This window comes from Erithacus rubecula (assembly GCF_903797595.1).
Source record: "Erithacus rubecula genome assembly, chromosome: Z".
NCBI lineage: Eukaryota > Metazoa > Chordata > Aves > Passeriformes > Muscicapidae > Erithacus > Erithacus rubecula.
Window position 1 is genome coordinate 23,701,733 of NC_136661.1, and position 16,466 is coordinate 23,718,198.

Here is a 16,466-nt window from a genome sequence, read left to right on the forward strand (position 1 = left end):
CTGTGCCCATGCTGTGGTATCTCTGTGCTTTCAGCACCCTTGTGGCCCCTGTGCCAAGTCAAATCTTGGAGAAGAAAAGATCAGAGGTCACCACCACCATGGCCTTTATTGGTGAGACACAAGACAGGGAGCCATGGGGTCACTCCTGGTTCTGAAGTTTCCTGTGTTTGTGCAGCAGAGGCAGAACCTGTCACTGTGGTGCTGCTTGAAGCACATCCAGGATGTTCACACTGAGCCACTATAACCTGGGATTGCCATGGTGCAGCCAGACAGGCTGCTGAGAGAGTCTCTGTGCAGCTGGTAGGGCAGAGGCACTTAGAACAGGACCAGGAAGATGCAGCCCCAGGAAGAGATTGTGTGGGGTTTGAAGGACCAGTTTAGCCTGCAGGACCATGAGTTGTCCCACTCTTGCCTCTTGTTGACTTTAGGCTTCATGCTTCTTCCAAAGTAGGACAGATATCCTGTGCTCCTGGGCACTGTGCATCTTACAGCAGCTTGAGATTTGCCTGACCATACACAATATGGGTGTTGGAGCTCCCCCGCTTTCCCTGGGGCTACCTGAGGGCACAAGGGAACCTGAATGGGACAGCTGTTCTCTTCATCCTCGGTATGGAAGGATAGGTGGAATTCTAGTGCCATCTCTTCAGCATCCTCACAGCCTGGGATACATCCACCACGCTCTCACTTTGGATCTGCTCACACAGGAAACCAGCAGCACAGAAGATCCCACTCTGGCTGGCTCCCTCCCTGTGGATGAGGCCAAGGGGAGCTTTGTTTGCTCTGGGATCAGGTGGCAGGCCTGAGCCTCAGAGGAGCCCCCTAGACCCCCACACTCTCAGGATGATCGTGGCCACAGATCCCACACTCAACCAGCCTCCACAGGGAAGCATTCCTCCCTTATCATGGCTCAATTCATATCCATACACCCACTCAAGATGGAACTGTGACCAGTTTCCCTGACACAGCCTGAGCTGTGTCCAGCTGTGTGCCATGGCTGCTCCTCCAGGTGACATCACTCACCAGCAGGTGACAAGGATATGTCCATCTTGGCTCTGCCGATGGTGTGTCTCCACCTTCCCCAGCAAACTGATGATGGTGTCAGGGTGTGGGGGAAGACGCTGCTGCATGGGCCAGTCTGTCAGTTGATGTAACTGGATTTCCACTGCAGATTTCTTGGGCTAGTGGGGAAGACAGACAGTGGGCTGGGCAGAGCAGAGACCTATTGGCTTCAAGGAGGAAAGGGGAGGGGCAGTGCATGCCAGTTCTGGCTCAGCCCTGCACACTGGATCAAGGGAGCAGTTCCCCAATGGGACATGCCATTCCAGACTTTGCTCTTCTCCACTGAGTGCTCTGAGACCAGCAGATGGACAGAGCATAAGAGAAGAGCTGAGAACCAGGTGCAGCTCCAACCAGTTCTGTGTCCAGCTGCCTGCAATAGTTCCCATCTATGAACCACCAAGACACACAAATCTCCATCCACAGCTGTTTTCCTCCAATTAGAAAGGCACACAAAAACCATCTCTGAGTTGTACCTCTGCCTGCAGCCTCATTTTCTTGGGATTAGCCTCTCTCCCAAGGCAAAAGACTCTGCTCTGGCCAGTGCCCTGCCACAGATGCCTCTGCCATCTCTAGCTGTGACTTCGACCCCAAATTAAAGCCTATTGACTCCCAGCTCTTGCAAAGGGTCTTCTCAAAGGAGTTTGCCATCTCTGAGCAAAGGACCCACCTGCTGCCTGTTGCTGAGGACAAGTGTCCAGGTTGTGAAGCCAGCCCCAGGCTCCTCTGAGATCAGCTGCACGTGGAAACGGCCGTAGTCATCTTCACCCTGGCTGGGCCAGAACTGCATGTATGTCTGGGGGAGGGGAAGGTGCATGATCACACACGGACCCACCTGCACGCAGGGCAGGGCTCAGCACCTCACACGGGTGGGCTCACACCAGCCCATCTCCCATAAACCATGTCCACATGGCCCTGCCAGGCACTTGCTGGGCACCAACCCAGTGCTGCAGCCAGAAGATAACACTCCATCAGAGAGGACACCTGGCTAGGGGCAAACCAAACCTGAGGGATGCTCACTTGAGTGAGACCGAGGCCAGGGACTGTTCTCAGGGCTCTCCCAGGGGGAGCCCCACAAGCTGGCAGTAAGTCTGGGGCAAGCAGGGATCTCTTGGTAAGAGACATGCAGGGGCAAAGGCAGAAATCACACAGCCCCACAGAGAAGCAGGAGAAGGGAGAGCTGTGCTCGGGCTGCTAACCTTGTCCAGCTCCTGGAGTTGATTCAGCACAACTACCGACGTGCAGCTGTAATCCCAGACCAGAGCCCAGAAATCCACCAGCGTGGTGGGGAAAGGCAGCTGGGTGATGATGATTCTCTCCTCCTCGGTGTACGTCTGCAAAACACACGGATCCGCAAGTGGGGGGAGAGTGCCACGATCCCCGAGAGCCCTTCCCAGGGCGGGCACGGCTCCCTGCCGCCCCGCTGAGACGGAGAAGGCACGGCCCAGCCCAGCCCCGCTCAGAGCAGCTCGGTTTGCGCCCCGCCGCCCCGCAGCCCATCAGCCCGGGCTGGGCTCCCCGCGGGCCGTGTCGGGCACACGCTGCTGCGCTGCCGGCACGGGCAGGGCTCTCCGATGGCGATCGCGGGGGCCATCTCCTGGCAGCAGGGCCAGCAGCCTCTGTGCAGGAGCCCGGGGGCTGGGGCACCTCAGCCCGGGCCGGGTACCCTGCCTGGCCCCGAGCAGGGCGCTCTGCAGCGTCCCCGCCGCCCCGAGCCGCTCCCGCTCCGGCGGCCGGAGCCTTACGCTGGCGAACACGGCGTTGATGTAAGCGGGAGAGCCGTCCGCGTTCACCGAGGACATCAGGATGGGCCGGCAGGAATCCGCTGCGGGGGCAAGGAGCAGAGACAGAGAAACATGGGGCATCTCTCCCTGCAACAGCTACAGCCAGCATAGCTCCCTGCAGCACCGGCTGGAGAAGATTGAATGGGCTGCATTCAGCACGTCCATGGCTGTGGCAGCTCAGGGCACCCTGATGTGGGATGTCCAAAAACCCCGTGGTTGGAAGCACAGCAGATCCACCCTCCTCACTGCTCCCTGATGTGCCTCATCTCAGTTTCTCCTCTGGGAAAGTTTAGGCCAGGGATATCCTTATCCCAGGTGTACCTCGTGTATCTCCAATAGGCTCAAAGGAATCAGGCTAATCTGTATTTATTATCTACCAACCAGGAAGCAATGGCTGGGCTTTGAGCAGAACCTCTCAGTGCCACGTGCTGGGGAGGGAAGCAGCAGGAAAGCATTGTTCCCCCCGTGCTGCTGTCAGGCACAGGGTTTTAGAGCAAGAGGCTGCCCAGCCCTGCCAGCGTTACCTGGCAGGATCCCTGGCTTGCGGTTCTTGGGTTGGTTTCTGGGTTTCTCTGCTTCTCTGCACGGCAACAGCTGGAACAACTCAGAAAATCTCTGCAGAGCCTGTAGACATGATTCAATACAGTCAGTCCCATCTGTCAGCACCTCACCTCCTTGAGCCACTCCAGAGAAATGATGCCCCATCTCCATCCCCCCGCTGGGGAGGGGAGCAGGGAGAGGGTTGGCAGCACAGATGAGCGCTCAGAGCACCTGTCTCCTGGTGGTACCTTGAACTCCTTCTCCAGGACTCTGGTGTGGCCTGTGGGCTCCTCTTCTCGGAGGGAGTGCACAAGGGTGGTGATGCTCTCCACTGGGACCCCGGTGTTGCCGCAGAGCAAGCCTTCGAGAAGCGCCTCGTACAGGAAGCTGTACTGCTCCTGTGTGAGGACATGGGTCAGCTGGAGCCTGTCCAGGAGGAACCCTGCAACTCCAGATCACCAGCTGTCATCAAACTGTGACAGAAGTGAGCCAGGTTCATCCTTCACCTTCCTGCTGCGCATCCCTGAGGATCCCAGACACTTCTCACTGCAGGCAGCCCTGCTTTGGGACACAGCCAGCAACTCCAGAAACCCAGACAAGATCATCTTCCTGAGGTTTAATGCTCCCTCTCACAACAGACTCCTACTCTGGGGAAGGCTGCCCAGAAAACCTGTAGACCAATTAGACCTCATGCAAGCAGTTGGTTTGTCCAGCCCAATCTAGTTTCCTCCGAAGGAACCCAGCACTAAGCAGATCACAGGGACACAGTCCCTAGGCCAGAACAGTGCTGCCCCCAGGAGATGCCAGGAGGGCAGACATCCTGAAAGCCTCAGGGACAGGTGGACTCTCATTCATTACCCTTGCCTACAAGACAGCCCTTCTGGATCAGGGTGACCAAGGCATACAAATGCTGCTGATACCTCAGAGAGGGTCAGGGAAACACAGATTCCAACTAGGTTTGGAGATAGCATTGAAATAGATCCTTCAGTGTCCATCACCTGGTAGCCCTAGTCCCTGTGTCTAGATCATGAACAGCATGGCTAATGTGGCTTTGCATGCCACATGTCCCTGGGAAGGGTTGACAGCAAAGGGTTAAAAGCAGAAGAATGGCTTTTCATTCAGAAGGAGCATGGTGGATTCTGTCAAGTGGTCTTACAGCTGGGAGTACCAAGGTCTGGAAAATGACAGTGTGAGAAATCCTATGTATTTTGTACAAACAGCCTACTGCTGTTTATCTGCTTTGGGGAGTAGACTCTGTGTAGAGAGTATGTAGGCATTTTCAGAGACCTGGGAGGAATTGTCATGGACATGGTTTAGCTCCCTGTGTTGGGGGAGATCAAAGGCCAGGCATCATAAAAACACAGAGGAGATCACAGCCCAACTGTGCACATGTGCACAGGCCTTTGTTAAATGGGTGACAAGAACAGCCCCACTGTCCCACAGGATGGACTGAGCCTGATGGTGCTGGTGCTCCCCCTTATGTGTTACCTGCTGGATCCTCCAGCAAGCAAGGCAATGAAATAAATTTACTCTTGGCATTCCAGCCCTGGTGTTGTGGGTGTTCTGGCCACCTTCCTGTGTCGACTCCCACAGGTGGGAATTGGATCTGCAGCCCGAGGTGTGGAGGGAGTGACTGTCTCTCCTCACCTTGGTCTGCACCATGCTGACCCGCTGCTCCCGCAGCTTCTGCACGCAGTGAAACACATCCACCTTCCCCTCAGCCTTGCCCATCTTCAGGAGGAAGTCCAGGGCGATGAAGGTTCCCGTGCGCCCGATGCCGGCACTGAGGACACGGAACTGCGGGTCAGTGCTGCCCCTGCTGGCTCTGCCCCAGCACCCAAACAGCCAAACAGCCCCGGCTGCCACCTGCAGTGCACCAGCACGGGTCCAGCAGGCGCTTCCAGCAGCCTCTTGTTCACCAGCTCCACCAAGCACAGCAGCTGCGACGCGTTTCTGGGCACCCCGTGGTCCGGCCACAGCAGGTAGTGAAACTGCTCCACTGCTCTTGGCAGAGCACAGCCTGCCTGCAGAAAGGGAGACGTGGCTGGCAACAGGGACATGGAAGCCACCAGGAAACTTGTGTGAAGTGGCTGCTTGCCAGCAAGGTGGGAGCAGAGGAGAAAACCACTTCAGAGGGCCAGCAGCACAGAGTACTCCCTCCAGCACCCACACCAGAGGGACTGCACCACTGCAGCTCCTCAGACAGCAAAGGGCAGATTCATCCATCACACAGCAACACAATTAATTTTGTTCTCTGCTTCACCGTTCTGTTAGCAGTGAACACAAAGCAGGATAAGCAGCTTGTGCCCCAGAGGAAAAAGACAAAAACCACAGCTTAAGGTATTTCCATAGTCATCAGAAAGGCCTGGCTTGCCCAGAAAAGATACACCCTAAGGCTGTTACTGCACAAATGTGAATGTAGTCACTTGTTACCATCCCATTGTGATTTTTCCTTAAACATCACACTCACTTGGCATGAACTAATGCTACATCTTACCATCAGATGCTCTTAGAGCGCTGGAGGGGAGGGAAGGGTCCCGGACTGGGCTAGGGATTTGGGGGCAGTGCTCCCAGCAAGTAGATTGGGGGTGCTCCTAGAGGGAGCTGGGGAGCCTGGGGAGGGAGGGAGGGAGGGAGGGAGGGAGGGAGGGAGGGAGGGAGGGAGGGAGGGAGGGAGGGAGGGGTGGAGCTCCCTTTGGCACAGGGTTTCTGGTCTTGCTGAGCAGTGCCGTGGGGTGGGGGGGATAAGTGTTGTGCACAAACACAAGGGGATACTGGAGGTCTGGGGTCCTTGGTAGAGGCAATGCCAGTCAACCCCTTCCTTGCCATGTTCATGCCGCCTGCTGTAGTGGGGATCTTCACCTGCCTGTCAGGTGGGGAACAGTGTTAATGAAAGGCCATGCCAGTATTGGTGCCATGGCCGGCTTGACGCTGTTCACAGCATCGTGCCTGGGCTGGCTTCACCATGGCAAGGGGCCCTGGTCTTGCTGGGTTACCTCCTGCTTGTACATCGCTTAGCGGATGTTGCACCGTGTTTAATTTGTATTTCCCTGGTAGAATGAGGTGTCTCGCCTTTATTTATTTCTTTATTTATGATGCATATTAATAAAAAAAGGTGCTGATTGAGCTCCCTGCTACCCAGACTTGTCATTTCAGGGCATCCCTCTGAGGCCTCTGTGGGTTACCCGTGCTGGGACACTGCACTGCAGGTTCCTTCTGCGTTCACCAGAGCGTACACCAGACCTGCAGGAGGGCGTGGGCTGCCCTCACAGTCAGAGCTGTCAGCTCAGGCCTGATGGGTGGGGGAGTGGGCACTGCACATGGTGTCTTGGGGAGGCAGGGCTCTTGGGGGTTCCTTGTGCGTTGCTTGCAGGGACCCAGACAGGTTTCAGACAGAAGATCACACAATCTCATCCTGGAATCTGCTCCTCTTGGGTCATGGGAACATGAAGGTGAAGGAGAAGTTGCGGGCTTGGAGGCTGGGACACATAGCCTGGGATAACCTGGCCATGACTTTCAGTGGCTGTGGGTCACTTACAAGGAAAGACTCCAGGGGCTCTAAACTTAGACTCAAAACAATCATTTGGCCTCCAAGTCCACTATGAACCCCAAGAGCCATGTCTTCTCTTTCCCTCTCAGCAGCTCAAAGGGAGAAGGGAAGAACTCTGCTTGTGAATCCCACCTTCATTGCAAGAATACTGCTATGGAGTTTGTTGCATCCACGTGGACAAATGAGCTGCGCATGTGCAGTGCATCAGAACTGCTGAAAAAGCCCACAGCTGCAGCAGCATAAATCCCTGCTCTGTCTGGGAGCAGCACAGAGCAACCAGGGCCTGTGCATGAGCTGCTTTGATTAAGCTCTCAGAGAGGGCAATGGTCAGGGCTGTTTACAAGTTCCATGGAGCAGGCTGCTCTCCCTGCATGCACCAGCTGGCCCAAAATGAGGAAGGGGACCATGTGCTGGCAAACAGTCCCCCCAGGGTGCTGAGTCAGCCCTGGGGCAGGAAAGGGGATTTCCAGCTGCCCACATTGTGGGGACTGACACTGAGCAGCTCCCAGGTTCTCACTGCTGGGGAAGCCTTGGATGCAGGGGAGGCACAGAGGGGTGGTTAAATGTCAGAGGCTGAATTTGGAATTGCTGCTATGGAACCTGCAGCTGCTGAGGTCTTCTTTGGGGTCCTCTGGCTAAGGTCAAGCAGATCCATGTTGGTGGCTATCAGATAGCCTGCGCCAGCAAGGAACTGGCCACGGGGCACAAAGCCCAGGAATCCTGCAAGGCTGGAAGCACACAGCAGTGTGTATGGGACATTGGGACAGTGTGGGACAATACCGGAGCTGTGACTGAGTAGCCCTGCTGGTGGCCTGGTCCTGGAGGGTCAGCTGTAGGATCCTGCTGGGGACACAGGGCTATGAGCTCAGGATCATGCTAAGCAGGAAGAAGAGACACTGGGTGTCTGCAGATGCTCATTGTGGGGGCTCCTGCTCTCTGGGGATGCTGCTGCTCCAGACTCCTTATATGTCTTGGGGTGCAGAGCCAGGCCAGGGTCAGCTCTGCACCAGCACCAAGATGCAGTCAGTCCTGACTGTCCCATGACACCTGAGCAGCAGCAGTGTCCTCCTCTCCTGCTCCTTGCAGATGTCTCTGCGCTGCTGCTCAGCAAAGTTGCTCCTGGCTTCCTTTCAGATCTCAAAGCAGGTCTTAGCAAAGAAGTGCTGAGCTCTTGGGTGAACCCTGGAAGAAGAGATTCATCATGAGGGAAGCAAAAAAGTGGGCCCAGTTTCATGGCACAGGAATCTGCTCTGCATGGTACAGAAGCTGGGAGGATGGCCCACATGACTGTGGGACCCAGTGCTGGCAGGAGTAAAGTTGTGGAACAGAGATCACACAGAGCTAAGGGGAATAAAATGGGTATTTATTGAAAGGCCCTCAAAGCTCTCGTTTGAACATTTGCTGCTACCACCCAGATCTGCAGGTGAGGCACTCGAGCCGGGCCCACGCCCCAGCTCCGCGGCTCCCCCTCCTGCTCGCCGCGCCCAGTGGCTCTGCCAGCGGCGGCCGCTCTGCGCCCGGCGCTCCGGCCCCGTCCCTGTGCAGGGTTAGTTCATTCGGCAGGCCTGTTGTTACACACTCCTTAGTGGATTCTGACTTCCATGGCCGCTGTCCTGCTGTCTGGATCAACCAACACCTTTTCTGGTCTCTGATGAGTGTCGGCATCGGGCGCCTTAACCTCGCCGGGGATTGCGGGTTCGAGTCCCATCTGGGTCTATGTGAAGTGCTGGGACACTGATCCTCTGCAAGCCAAGTGGAAAGGACCATTTAAAGTCGTGCTGAATACCTTCACTGTGGTCCAACTGCTGACAGAGGACCCTGGATTCACTATTCCAGAATTGAGAAAGCCTCTGCTCCTGAACAATTGTAACAACAAAAACTGACGTTAATGATAACACATTTCAAGTGATCTTTCTTTTGTATTTAATTACTATTCTTCTTTCTATAATTTTTGATTGCATAAGATATTATTCTCATTAGATGTTTATTGTTATTAGGTTTATGTTTATTAGTATGTATTTACTATTAGATACTTATCTAATGTTAGATATTTATTGTTATTGGACACTTATCGGTCATTGTGTACTTGCTGTTAGTAAAATTTAGAGACTTGACAAGGTAGAGGACTTGCCGAGCCTCTAAAGGGGGGAATTGATGCCTTAAGTTCTGAGTTTTCTGTTCTGCTTGTCCTTAGGGTGATGCAGACAAAATAGTCTGATTTCAGCTAGTGACTCACGGACAGTTTTTTCAAACTCCAGGTCCTAAGCATAAACAATGTGAAAAGAGGAGAGTGGACCAGCAAGCAGGAAAGGAGAATGAAACCTTACAATTTGAGACTATTAATTGGATGGTTGACTCCTGTATGCAAATAGACTAAAGTCTATAAAGATGTGAGATTATGTGAGCAAGCTCTCTTTTACTTCCATCTTGAAGCCATCTGGGCAGGGCAGGGCCCACACTGTGGCATTGGTACTGCCAGGGTGTGGCCTTTGAAGGCCTTTCAATAAATACCCATTTTATTTCCCTTAACTCTGTGTAATCTCTGTTCCAGATCCTGAAGGCAATAGGGTGACAGCAGGGTTGGGACAGATTTAGGGTGCATTGGGAGTCCAGATGAGCATGACAATCTGAGGGACAAGTGCCAGCTGAGACAGAGCACCTGCTGGTGTCAAGGGCTAGGGGGTCCTGGCAGGTCCCCTTGGACCTTCTCTGCCCTGGTGGTCAGGACCTGGCTCATCCTCAGCTCAAAGGCGCTGACCATGGACCCTGGGTGTCAGTGCTGGAGGAACTCTGGAATGCCTGTGTCCAACAGAAAGGTCTGATAGTTATTGGAAGAGAGACAGGAATGCCTTTCATGCCCCTCCTGGCAGCCAGGTCCATGCTCAGACTGGAAGTGTGCAGGGGCAGTGACACACACACAATGCACAGAATCAAGGGATGGTTTGGGTCAGAAGGAACATTAAAGATCATCTAGTTCCACCCCTGCTGCTGTGGGCAGGGACCAGACCAAGTCGCTCCAAGGCCCATCCAGTTCTGCTGCATCCTTGAGCATTTGAAATGCCACAGGTTTCCATTCAGCAGCTGTGCCGTGATGGGCAGGGGCTGCCAGGCTGGGGATGGGTGTGCAGGTGACTCTGGCATACTTGTGGCCACTAGTTTGGGGTCATAAAACTACGTAGAAGCTCATATTACCCCCTGAGAGCTTGTGTGAGCCCAAAACAGCTGAACATCAGCTTTTGGGCCAGCCCAGCTGTATAGGCCTGGGCACAGGCCTGGGCCGTGCCTTGTCCCAGCCTGGAGTCCCAGCAGCCACTTGCCAGGTCCCTGCTCAGTGAGACCCCACCTGTGCCAGCATTCCAGGAGTGCCGGCGCTGGGCTGACACCACAGCCTGGCTCCCCTCCAGCTGGAGGAAGGACAGTGCTGCTCTGGGCACCATCCTGGGGCTCGGCACTGAAACTGGCTCTGTCCTGACTCTGTGCCCTGGGCCCTTGGCTGGCTCCCTCTCTGCCTCAGGGCCTCCAGCTCTCACTGGAACCCACCAGGCCTGCTCTGGGTGAACTGCAGGGGCAGCATTGCCTGTGAGTGGCTTTCACTGCTGTCTTGGGTGACTTTATGGTACTTGTATCCCCCAATTGTCTGTTCTCTTGGTGTTGAATATTGAGTTCTGCAGCTGTAAGGCTAGTTCCAGGAGTAAAGGGGGAGAAAAGAGGTGCAGAGTTTGTTATCAGAGACGGCTCTTGCTCTCCCACATCTTTCACACAGACTGTGTTGTCTGCAGTGGACAACAGGAGAGAGCTCTCCCTTGCTTTTGGTTAGTTTTTCTGGCTGGCTGAGGCAAAGAAGTTCCTTTTTCTGGAACTGTTTGAACCTGCTCTGGACTGAAAACCCAGAGGAGCACCGGGAGCCCACAGCTGCAGCCCAGCAGGCCTGACCTGGGGCACGGCTATTCCCAGGCTGGAGGGACTGAGGAACCATGGAAGGGAATGAGAACAGCTTGAGTGAGCTGGGCTGTGACCCACAGAATGGAATCTTCTGAATTTGTCATCTCTTCAAAGCAGAAAGAGGTTATGCTGTTTAGTATTGTTCATTTTTGTGCTGGGAAGTGCCTGTTAATTAAACAATTTTTTTCCACTCCTCTCTGAGGAAGTATTTCCCTAAACCAGTTAGAGGACAGACTATTTAATCTGCTTCCTAAAAAGACCCTGTTCAAAGATTTTCTCCCTAAATTTGCCCTGAACCAGGAGAACAGCCCTTTTCCCCTGGCCAGGATGCTCATGGCAGCAGCAGCTGCATGTGCTCCATGCCAGGGAAGGACTGGCAAGCCAGAGGCCCCTCCTGCAGAGCATCATGCAGGGAGGAGCAAGTGTGGCTGCAAGCACTGACTCCCAGCTGCAGGCAGAAAGCCTTTCAGACACTGGTTTCTTCTCTGTAGTGACCAGTGACAGGACCTGGGGAATGGACTGAAGTTGTGTCCAGATACATTTAGGCTGGATTTTAGGAGAAGGTTCTTCACCCAGAGGCTGGTTGTGCACTGGAACAGGCCCCCCAGAGAAGTGGACACACCACCAAGCCTGACAGATCTCAAGATGTTTGGACACTGCTCTCAGGCACGTGGTGTGACTCTTGGGGAAGTCCTGTGCATGGCAAAAATTTGGACTCAATAATCCATGTGGGTCCTTTCCAGCTCAGCTCATTCTGTAGTTCTGTGATTCTCCAAGGCAATGGGGCCCTGCTTCAGAGGAGGAATGCAGACCTCTTTGCACCATGGATACACCTTTGGGAACAGAAATCCCAAATGAAAGGGGCAGGGTGCCCCTTCATAGGGCTACTGCTATTGGTCTTCAAGCACTTCTATGACTGGTTTGCAATACCAAGCAGGGCAAGCAATGCATCAGTGGGTGCCTTTCCACATGCACCAGTGGCAGGAAAATGGAAACCTGAGCTCTGTGCAGGAAATATGGGCCAAGCATGCTCCCAGGAAAGGGCTGCCTGCTGGTGACATCCACAACAGGCTTTGTTTCCATGACATTGCATAATCAGTAAAGACTGGAAAGTCCAGGGATATCTTAATCAGCATCAAAAAGGGGAAATACATGGAAATGAGGAAACTGACAAAGCATCATGGTCACAGTGTCCAACAATCCTTCAAAACATTAAGGCAGCTCTTCAGAGCTCCTGGTATCAAAAGCTAGAGGCAAATCATCAGGAATAACCACTAGGACCAGAGGTTATCCAAAACAGAGAGGCTCCTTCAAAGAGAAGAAGTCATGTCTAGAGGACCAAAATGGTATCAGACAGATAAGGCATAAAATCTTGATAAGGCTAACAAAAAAGTGAGCAAAGAACAGCCTGTAGAAGCAGCCACGAGTCCTTTTTGGAAACAGTTCAAGAACTCGAGATCTGCCCCAACATCTGTAGGGTCGACAGGAGGGTGTGTCGTCACAGCAGAGCGATGTCCCTGGGTGACACGATTGCTGCAAAATGTGGCTCCAGTGCCAGAGCCCTGTGAGGTTTGTGGTGAAATGGGACACACTCCTGGCAGTATGTCTGGATCCTGGCACTGCAGCAGGACATCTCCTTACCTACACCTGCTGAGATCCAGCCTGCCCATCCTTCCAGCTGAGCCAGACCTGCTGGGTGCAGCTGTCTGTGTGGCTTTCTGCTTGCCTGGTGCGACCCGAAGACACTGGGCCCTCTGGAGAAAGCAGAACTGTCTTGCAACACCACTCATCCTCCCTGCCAGAGCCCAGGTTGCACTCAAGGCTGAAATTTTGTGATGTTGAGCAAGGGGAAGTGTAAAGATTAGAGAGCTTCCTGACAGCTGCTTGGGCCACACTTTGTCCAAGTGTTTTGAGGTTTCATATGAGGCCATGAAGGATTTTCAGAGATGCCAGTTTTTGGTAACATAGGAGCTGTGAGCTATTGCTCTCCTGGGACTGGTGCAGAGTGGACACCAGGATGTGATTTTTTTTTTTTTTTAGACATTTTAAATTTATGGCATTCTCCTGTTCCATTTTTCAAAGATCCTCCAAACGAAGAACCTCTTCCTATTGACACCCTTTGCTTTTTTCTCTCTAACTTTTGTCGTGAAGGACCTAGATGCATGAAGGGGCAGGGAGAGGTGACCTCTGAGTTGCTGCTGTTCCTAGAGGCAGAGCAGCAGTTGCTTCCCTCCACTCCCCAAACCTCCCAGGTACCTGAGACAGAGCACACCTACCTCCCAAGTACCTCCCAGGCTCTGCCCTGCTGCCATGACAGGATCCTGTCTGTGCACTTGCAGCCCCAGGACACCTTTTCCAGGGCAAATATATTTGAGTACACTGACCACTCTATGGGTGAGTTTCATATTTGAGCAAAGGAAATAAAAGGGCAGGTTCACAGAGGTGGAGCCCCATGGCCCTGCCAGCTCTATTGCAGGAAGATGTGAAACATAGTCAAGGGAGATTGATTTTCTGAGCCTAGGAGGGAATGTGGCTGGGCAATCTCCTGCTCTGTCCCTGAGAGGTAAAAGACTGCAGAAGTGTCTGCCCCCAGCCAGATCCTATCTTGGCAGAAAATGAAGAAAATAAGAATTCGACTGTGATTTGCTCAGGGTTAGTTTTTGGGGATGACTGGGAGGAATATATTTGGAGAGGCCCACCCTGCACTGATCTGCTCAATAAAGGTGTTGAATAAAGGTGTTAAAGAATGTGCAAATCAGCAGAGAGCAGAGCCTGACTCAGGGTGTGTAAGCACCATGCGTTTCTGAGGAGCTCAACAGAGGAGAGCCATCACAGGGGACTGCAGCCTGGCTGTGAAGCCTCAGAGAAGATCTGAGGGCTTGTTTTTCTCTTAGTTGTGTGTTTCAGTTGCAATGCAGGCCAGGTACATCCAGCAAGGTGACTGGGGAAACACAGATTCATCAGCTCCTGCCCTAGACCACCTCTGGTGGTTGGGTCTGCTGCTGTGGCCAGTGCCATCAGCCTCCAGCTGCACAGACAGCCTCACCAGCAGTCCCCTTTCTGCCCCACTGCCTGTGCTGGCATCCCATCCCTTGGTGGTCATTCCTGCTCACACCAAGTTTTGACAGCACAATGTGCCACAACAGCTGAGCTTGAGGCCTCCAACTCTCTTGTCCCCCTCTGTCCAAGCATCTGCTCTCAGCCCAGTCCTGAGCACCCAACCACTCCTGCCAAAACCTTGGCTTTCCCATCCATGGCACACACTACCACGTAATTAAAATCATCTGTGCCCTGCAGAAGTCCATTTTATCACAATCCTTTTCAAGGCAGTAACAAGGTGAGGATTGTCCTTGCTTAATTTTATGGGTAGGTATGGAAGCCACATCTTCCTGCTAAAGCTGAGCCACAAGCCAGAACACCTCACAAGCCCTTCTGTGATCTGTGCTGGGAGAGGAGGCAGCCCAGCTGTGCTTATAGCTGCTCATGACTGAAGACCTGAACACTGTGATTTTAGGCAAGAAATTAGAGACAGCAAGATTGCAAAAGGTTGTGGAGCTGATAGAGAAAGAAGGCACTGGTGGAGTTTCCCTCTCCAATGAGGAAGCCTTTTGCACCATGTGTGATTTCTCTGTGTGCCTGTTTCCTTTCTGTGCCTGCACCACTCACAATCAGATGGGTGTGCAGTGAGGCAGCGGCGTAGCTGAGACCTCAATCCTGCCCTGGAGCATAGGCAAACATGGCCCTGCAATGGATGTTTCTCCTGCTCCTCACACCTCTGCTGGCAGCACAAAATCATGATGAGCCCTCTCCCAACACTTACGGAAAATCCCTGGAAAGAGGTAAGCAGTGCTCTCTCCTCTACCCCCAAGAGAAGGTTTCACTGTCCTTTTGCACAGCTGCTGTGCAACTTCATGGCATGCAGAGTAGAGCAGCTGTATCAGAGAGGTCTGATCCCCACACCAGAGCCCAAGTCCAGCAGCTGGGTTTTGGTGAGGCAGAGTTCTGTTTGGGGATGGAGGGCAGCAAAGCTTGGCGTGCTGGGAAAGCCTCTGCAGAGTCTGTAGAGTTCCTCCACAGAGCTGGAAATACAAGGTGTCCATCTGTCCTTGCACAGTGTCAGGGTGCCATGTCCTCACCACATGAGGAGATGGATTTGGTGCCCAGCAAAGACCAGGGAGCCATGAGCTGAGCCCCTGGGTGTCCAGGAGAGCCTGGGGACAGGAGTTATATAATATTCTGGGATTGCTCTTTAGGACTTCCTTGGTGCTGGAAGGATCAGGGCACTCCTAAGGTACTGCTGGGCTCTTCTTACACTGGCAGCACTCTTTGTTGCCAGCAGAGTCAGTGGGAATTTACAGGCTCACATGTTATCTGTCCTCCCAGGAGGCTGCACTGCCTGGAAATTGAGTTGTCCAGGAACTGTGACCTTGCATTGGTCTGTATCTGTCTGAATTGGAGTATTTCTCTAAACTAATTTTCTTGGAGCTAGGTGATAAAAATTATTAAACTAGCATCTAATCATGTCATCCTAGTCCACTGTAGTGCTGCACCTGAGTGGATGCAGGCTCGAGAAAACAGCTGATCTAGTGGCTCTGGCAGAGCACAGGGAATGGGATCAGAAACTGTAATTGCTGATGTGAAGTGACATCAGGGTCTGTACTGTGGGAGAAGTGTCCTGGGAGCCTGTTTCCAGGGAAAATGTGACTGTGTGCTTGAAGAGAGTGAGCACAGCATACTGTCATGCAAAAAACAAGGGCTGCCACTGTTACAAGGAATATTCTGCTTGTGTCCCTTCTCCAAAGGGATATTCTCCTTCCCATTGCCCAGATCCCTGCTGAGGCTGCTCTCCCAGGAAAGCATGTGAAACTGTGTCCAAGCACTGTGTGGCTTTCCTGTTGTTACCAAGACCAGGATCTGTCTGTGTGGAGTGCAGTGGGATGCAACAGGGATCTGTAGGCCTGCAGATTCCTGTCACACTCTGCAGGTCTCAGTCACCCAGCCATCCCTAGAGGAATCTGGAGCTGCCTGTGGCAGCAATGATATTGCTGAGTTTGCACCTTGGTGCTTGTGAAAACAGGAACCAAGACAAAAACATGTGGTGGCTGCACCCAGCAGCGTGAGCAGCCCTGCCTGCATCCCCAGCCTGTGGGCTCATCCCATGCTGGCACCTCTGCTGAGGTCCAATCTGATGGATCAGGGTTCTTCTCCTGCAGAGGCACAGGGCAAGGAAGATGGCCCAGGTGGGGCAGGAGGGTCTGTGCCATCCCTGTGAGGGTGGAATGGGGTGACAGTGGCAGTGGCAGGGGCAGGGTAGAGTTGTTGGACACAGAGAGAGAGCAATTGGGTGGGATCCCTGAGCATATTCCCTGGCAGATAGAGGGTACAACCCATCGTGCTTAGGGTCACAGAAAACAGTGCAGGGAACAGCACAGGCACAGGATGTGGTTGGCACGTGTGGTTAGGCCTGTTGTTCTGCTCACCCTGTCACGGGGATGCTCTGTACTCAGCAGGGTGAATTGCGTCAGTGTCTATTGTCATCTCATTATCTTGCTGTGCTGCTCTCACAGGGTGTTTTTCCTCCCTGAAATGTCATA

The 16,466-nt window shown here is 53.4% G+C and overlaps 2 protein-coding genes across 2 annotated transcripts in view; one reads left to right on the plus strand and one right to left on the minus strand.

The window, feature by feature from the left end:
* Positions 1–80: 80 nt before the first annotated feature.
* On the minus strand, positions 81–5,889 carry LOC306814560 (receptor-type tyrosine-protein phosphatase mu-like). The gene is made up of 9 exons (XM_079330709.1): positions 5,247–5,889; positions 5,028–5,163; positions 3,629–3,778; positions 3,365–3,464; positions 2,802–2,881; positions 2,256–2,390; positions 1,727–1,852; positions 1,021–1,178; positions 81–747 (listed from the first exon to the last, which is right to left on the minus strand). The coding sequence occupies exons 1-9, from the start codon at positions 5,438–5,440 to the stop codon at positions 630–632; spliced, it is 1,197 nt and encodes a 398-aa protein (XP_079186835.1). The 5' UTR covers positions 5,441–5,889; the 3' UTR covers positions 81–629.
* Positions 5,890–14,318: 8,429 nt separating this feature from the next.
* Positions 14,319–16,466, plus strand: part of LOC306814522 (uncharacterized protein) — a 29,057-nt gene continuing 26,909 nt past the window's right edge. The window contains exon 1 of the mRNA XM_079330656.1: positions 14,319–14,711. Within this exon, the coding sequence (XP_079186782.1) occupies positions 14,609–14,711 (103 nt within the window). The 5' untranslated portion in view covers positions 14,319–14,608. The remainder of the gene's footprint in view (positions 14,712–16,466) is intronic.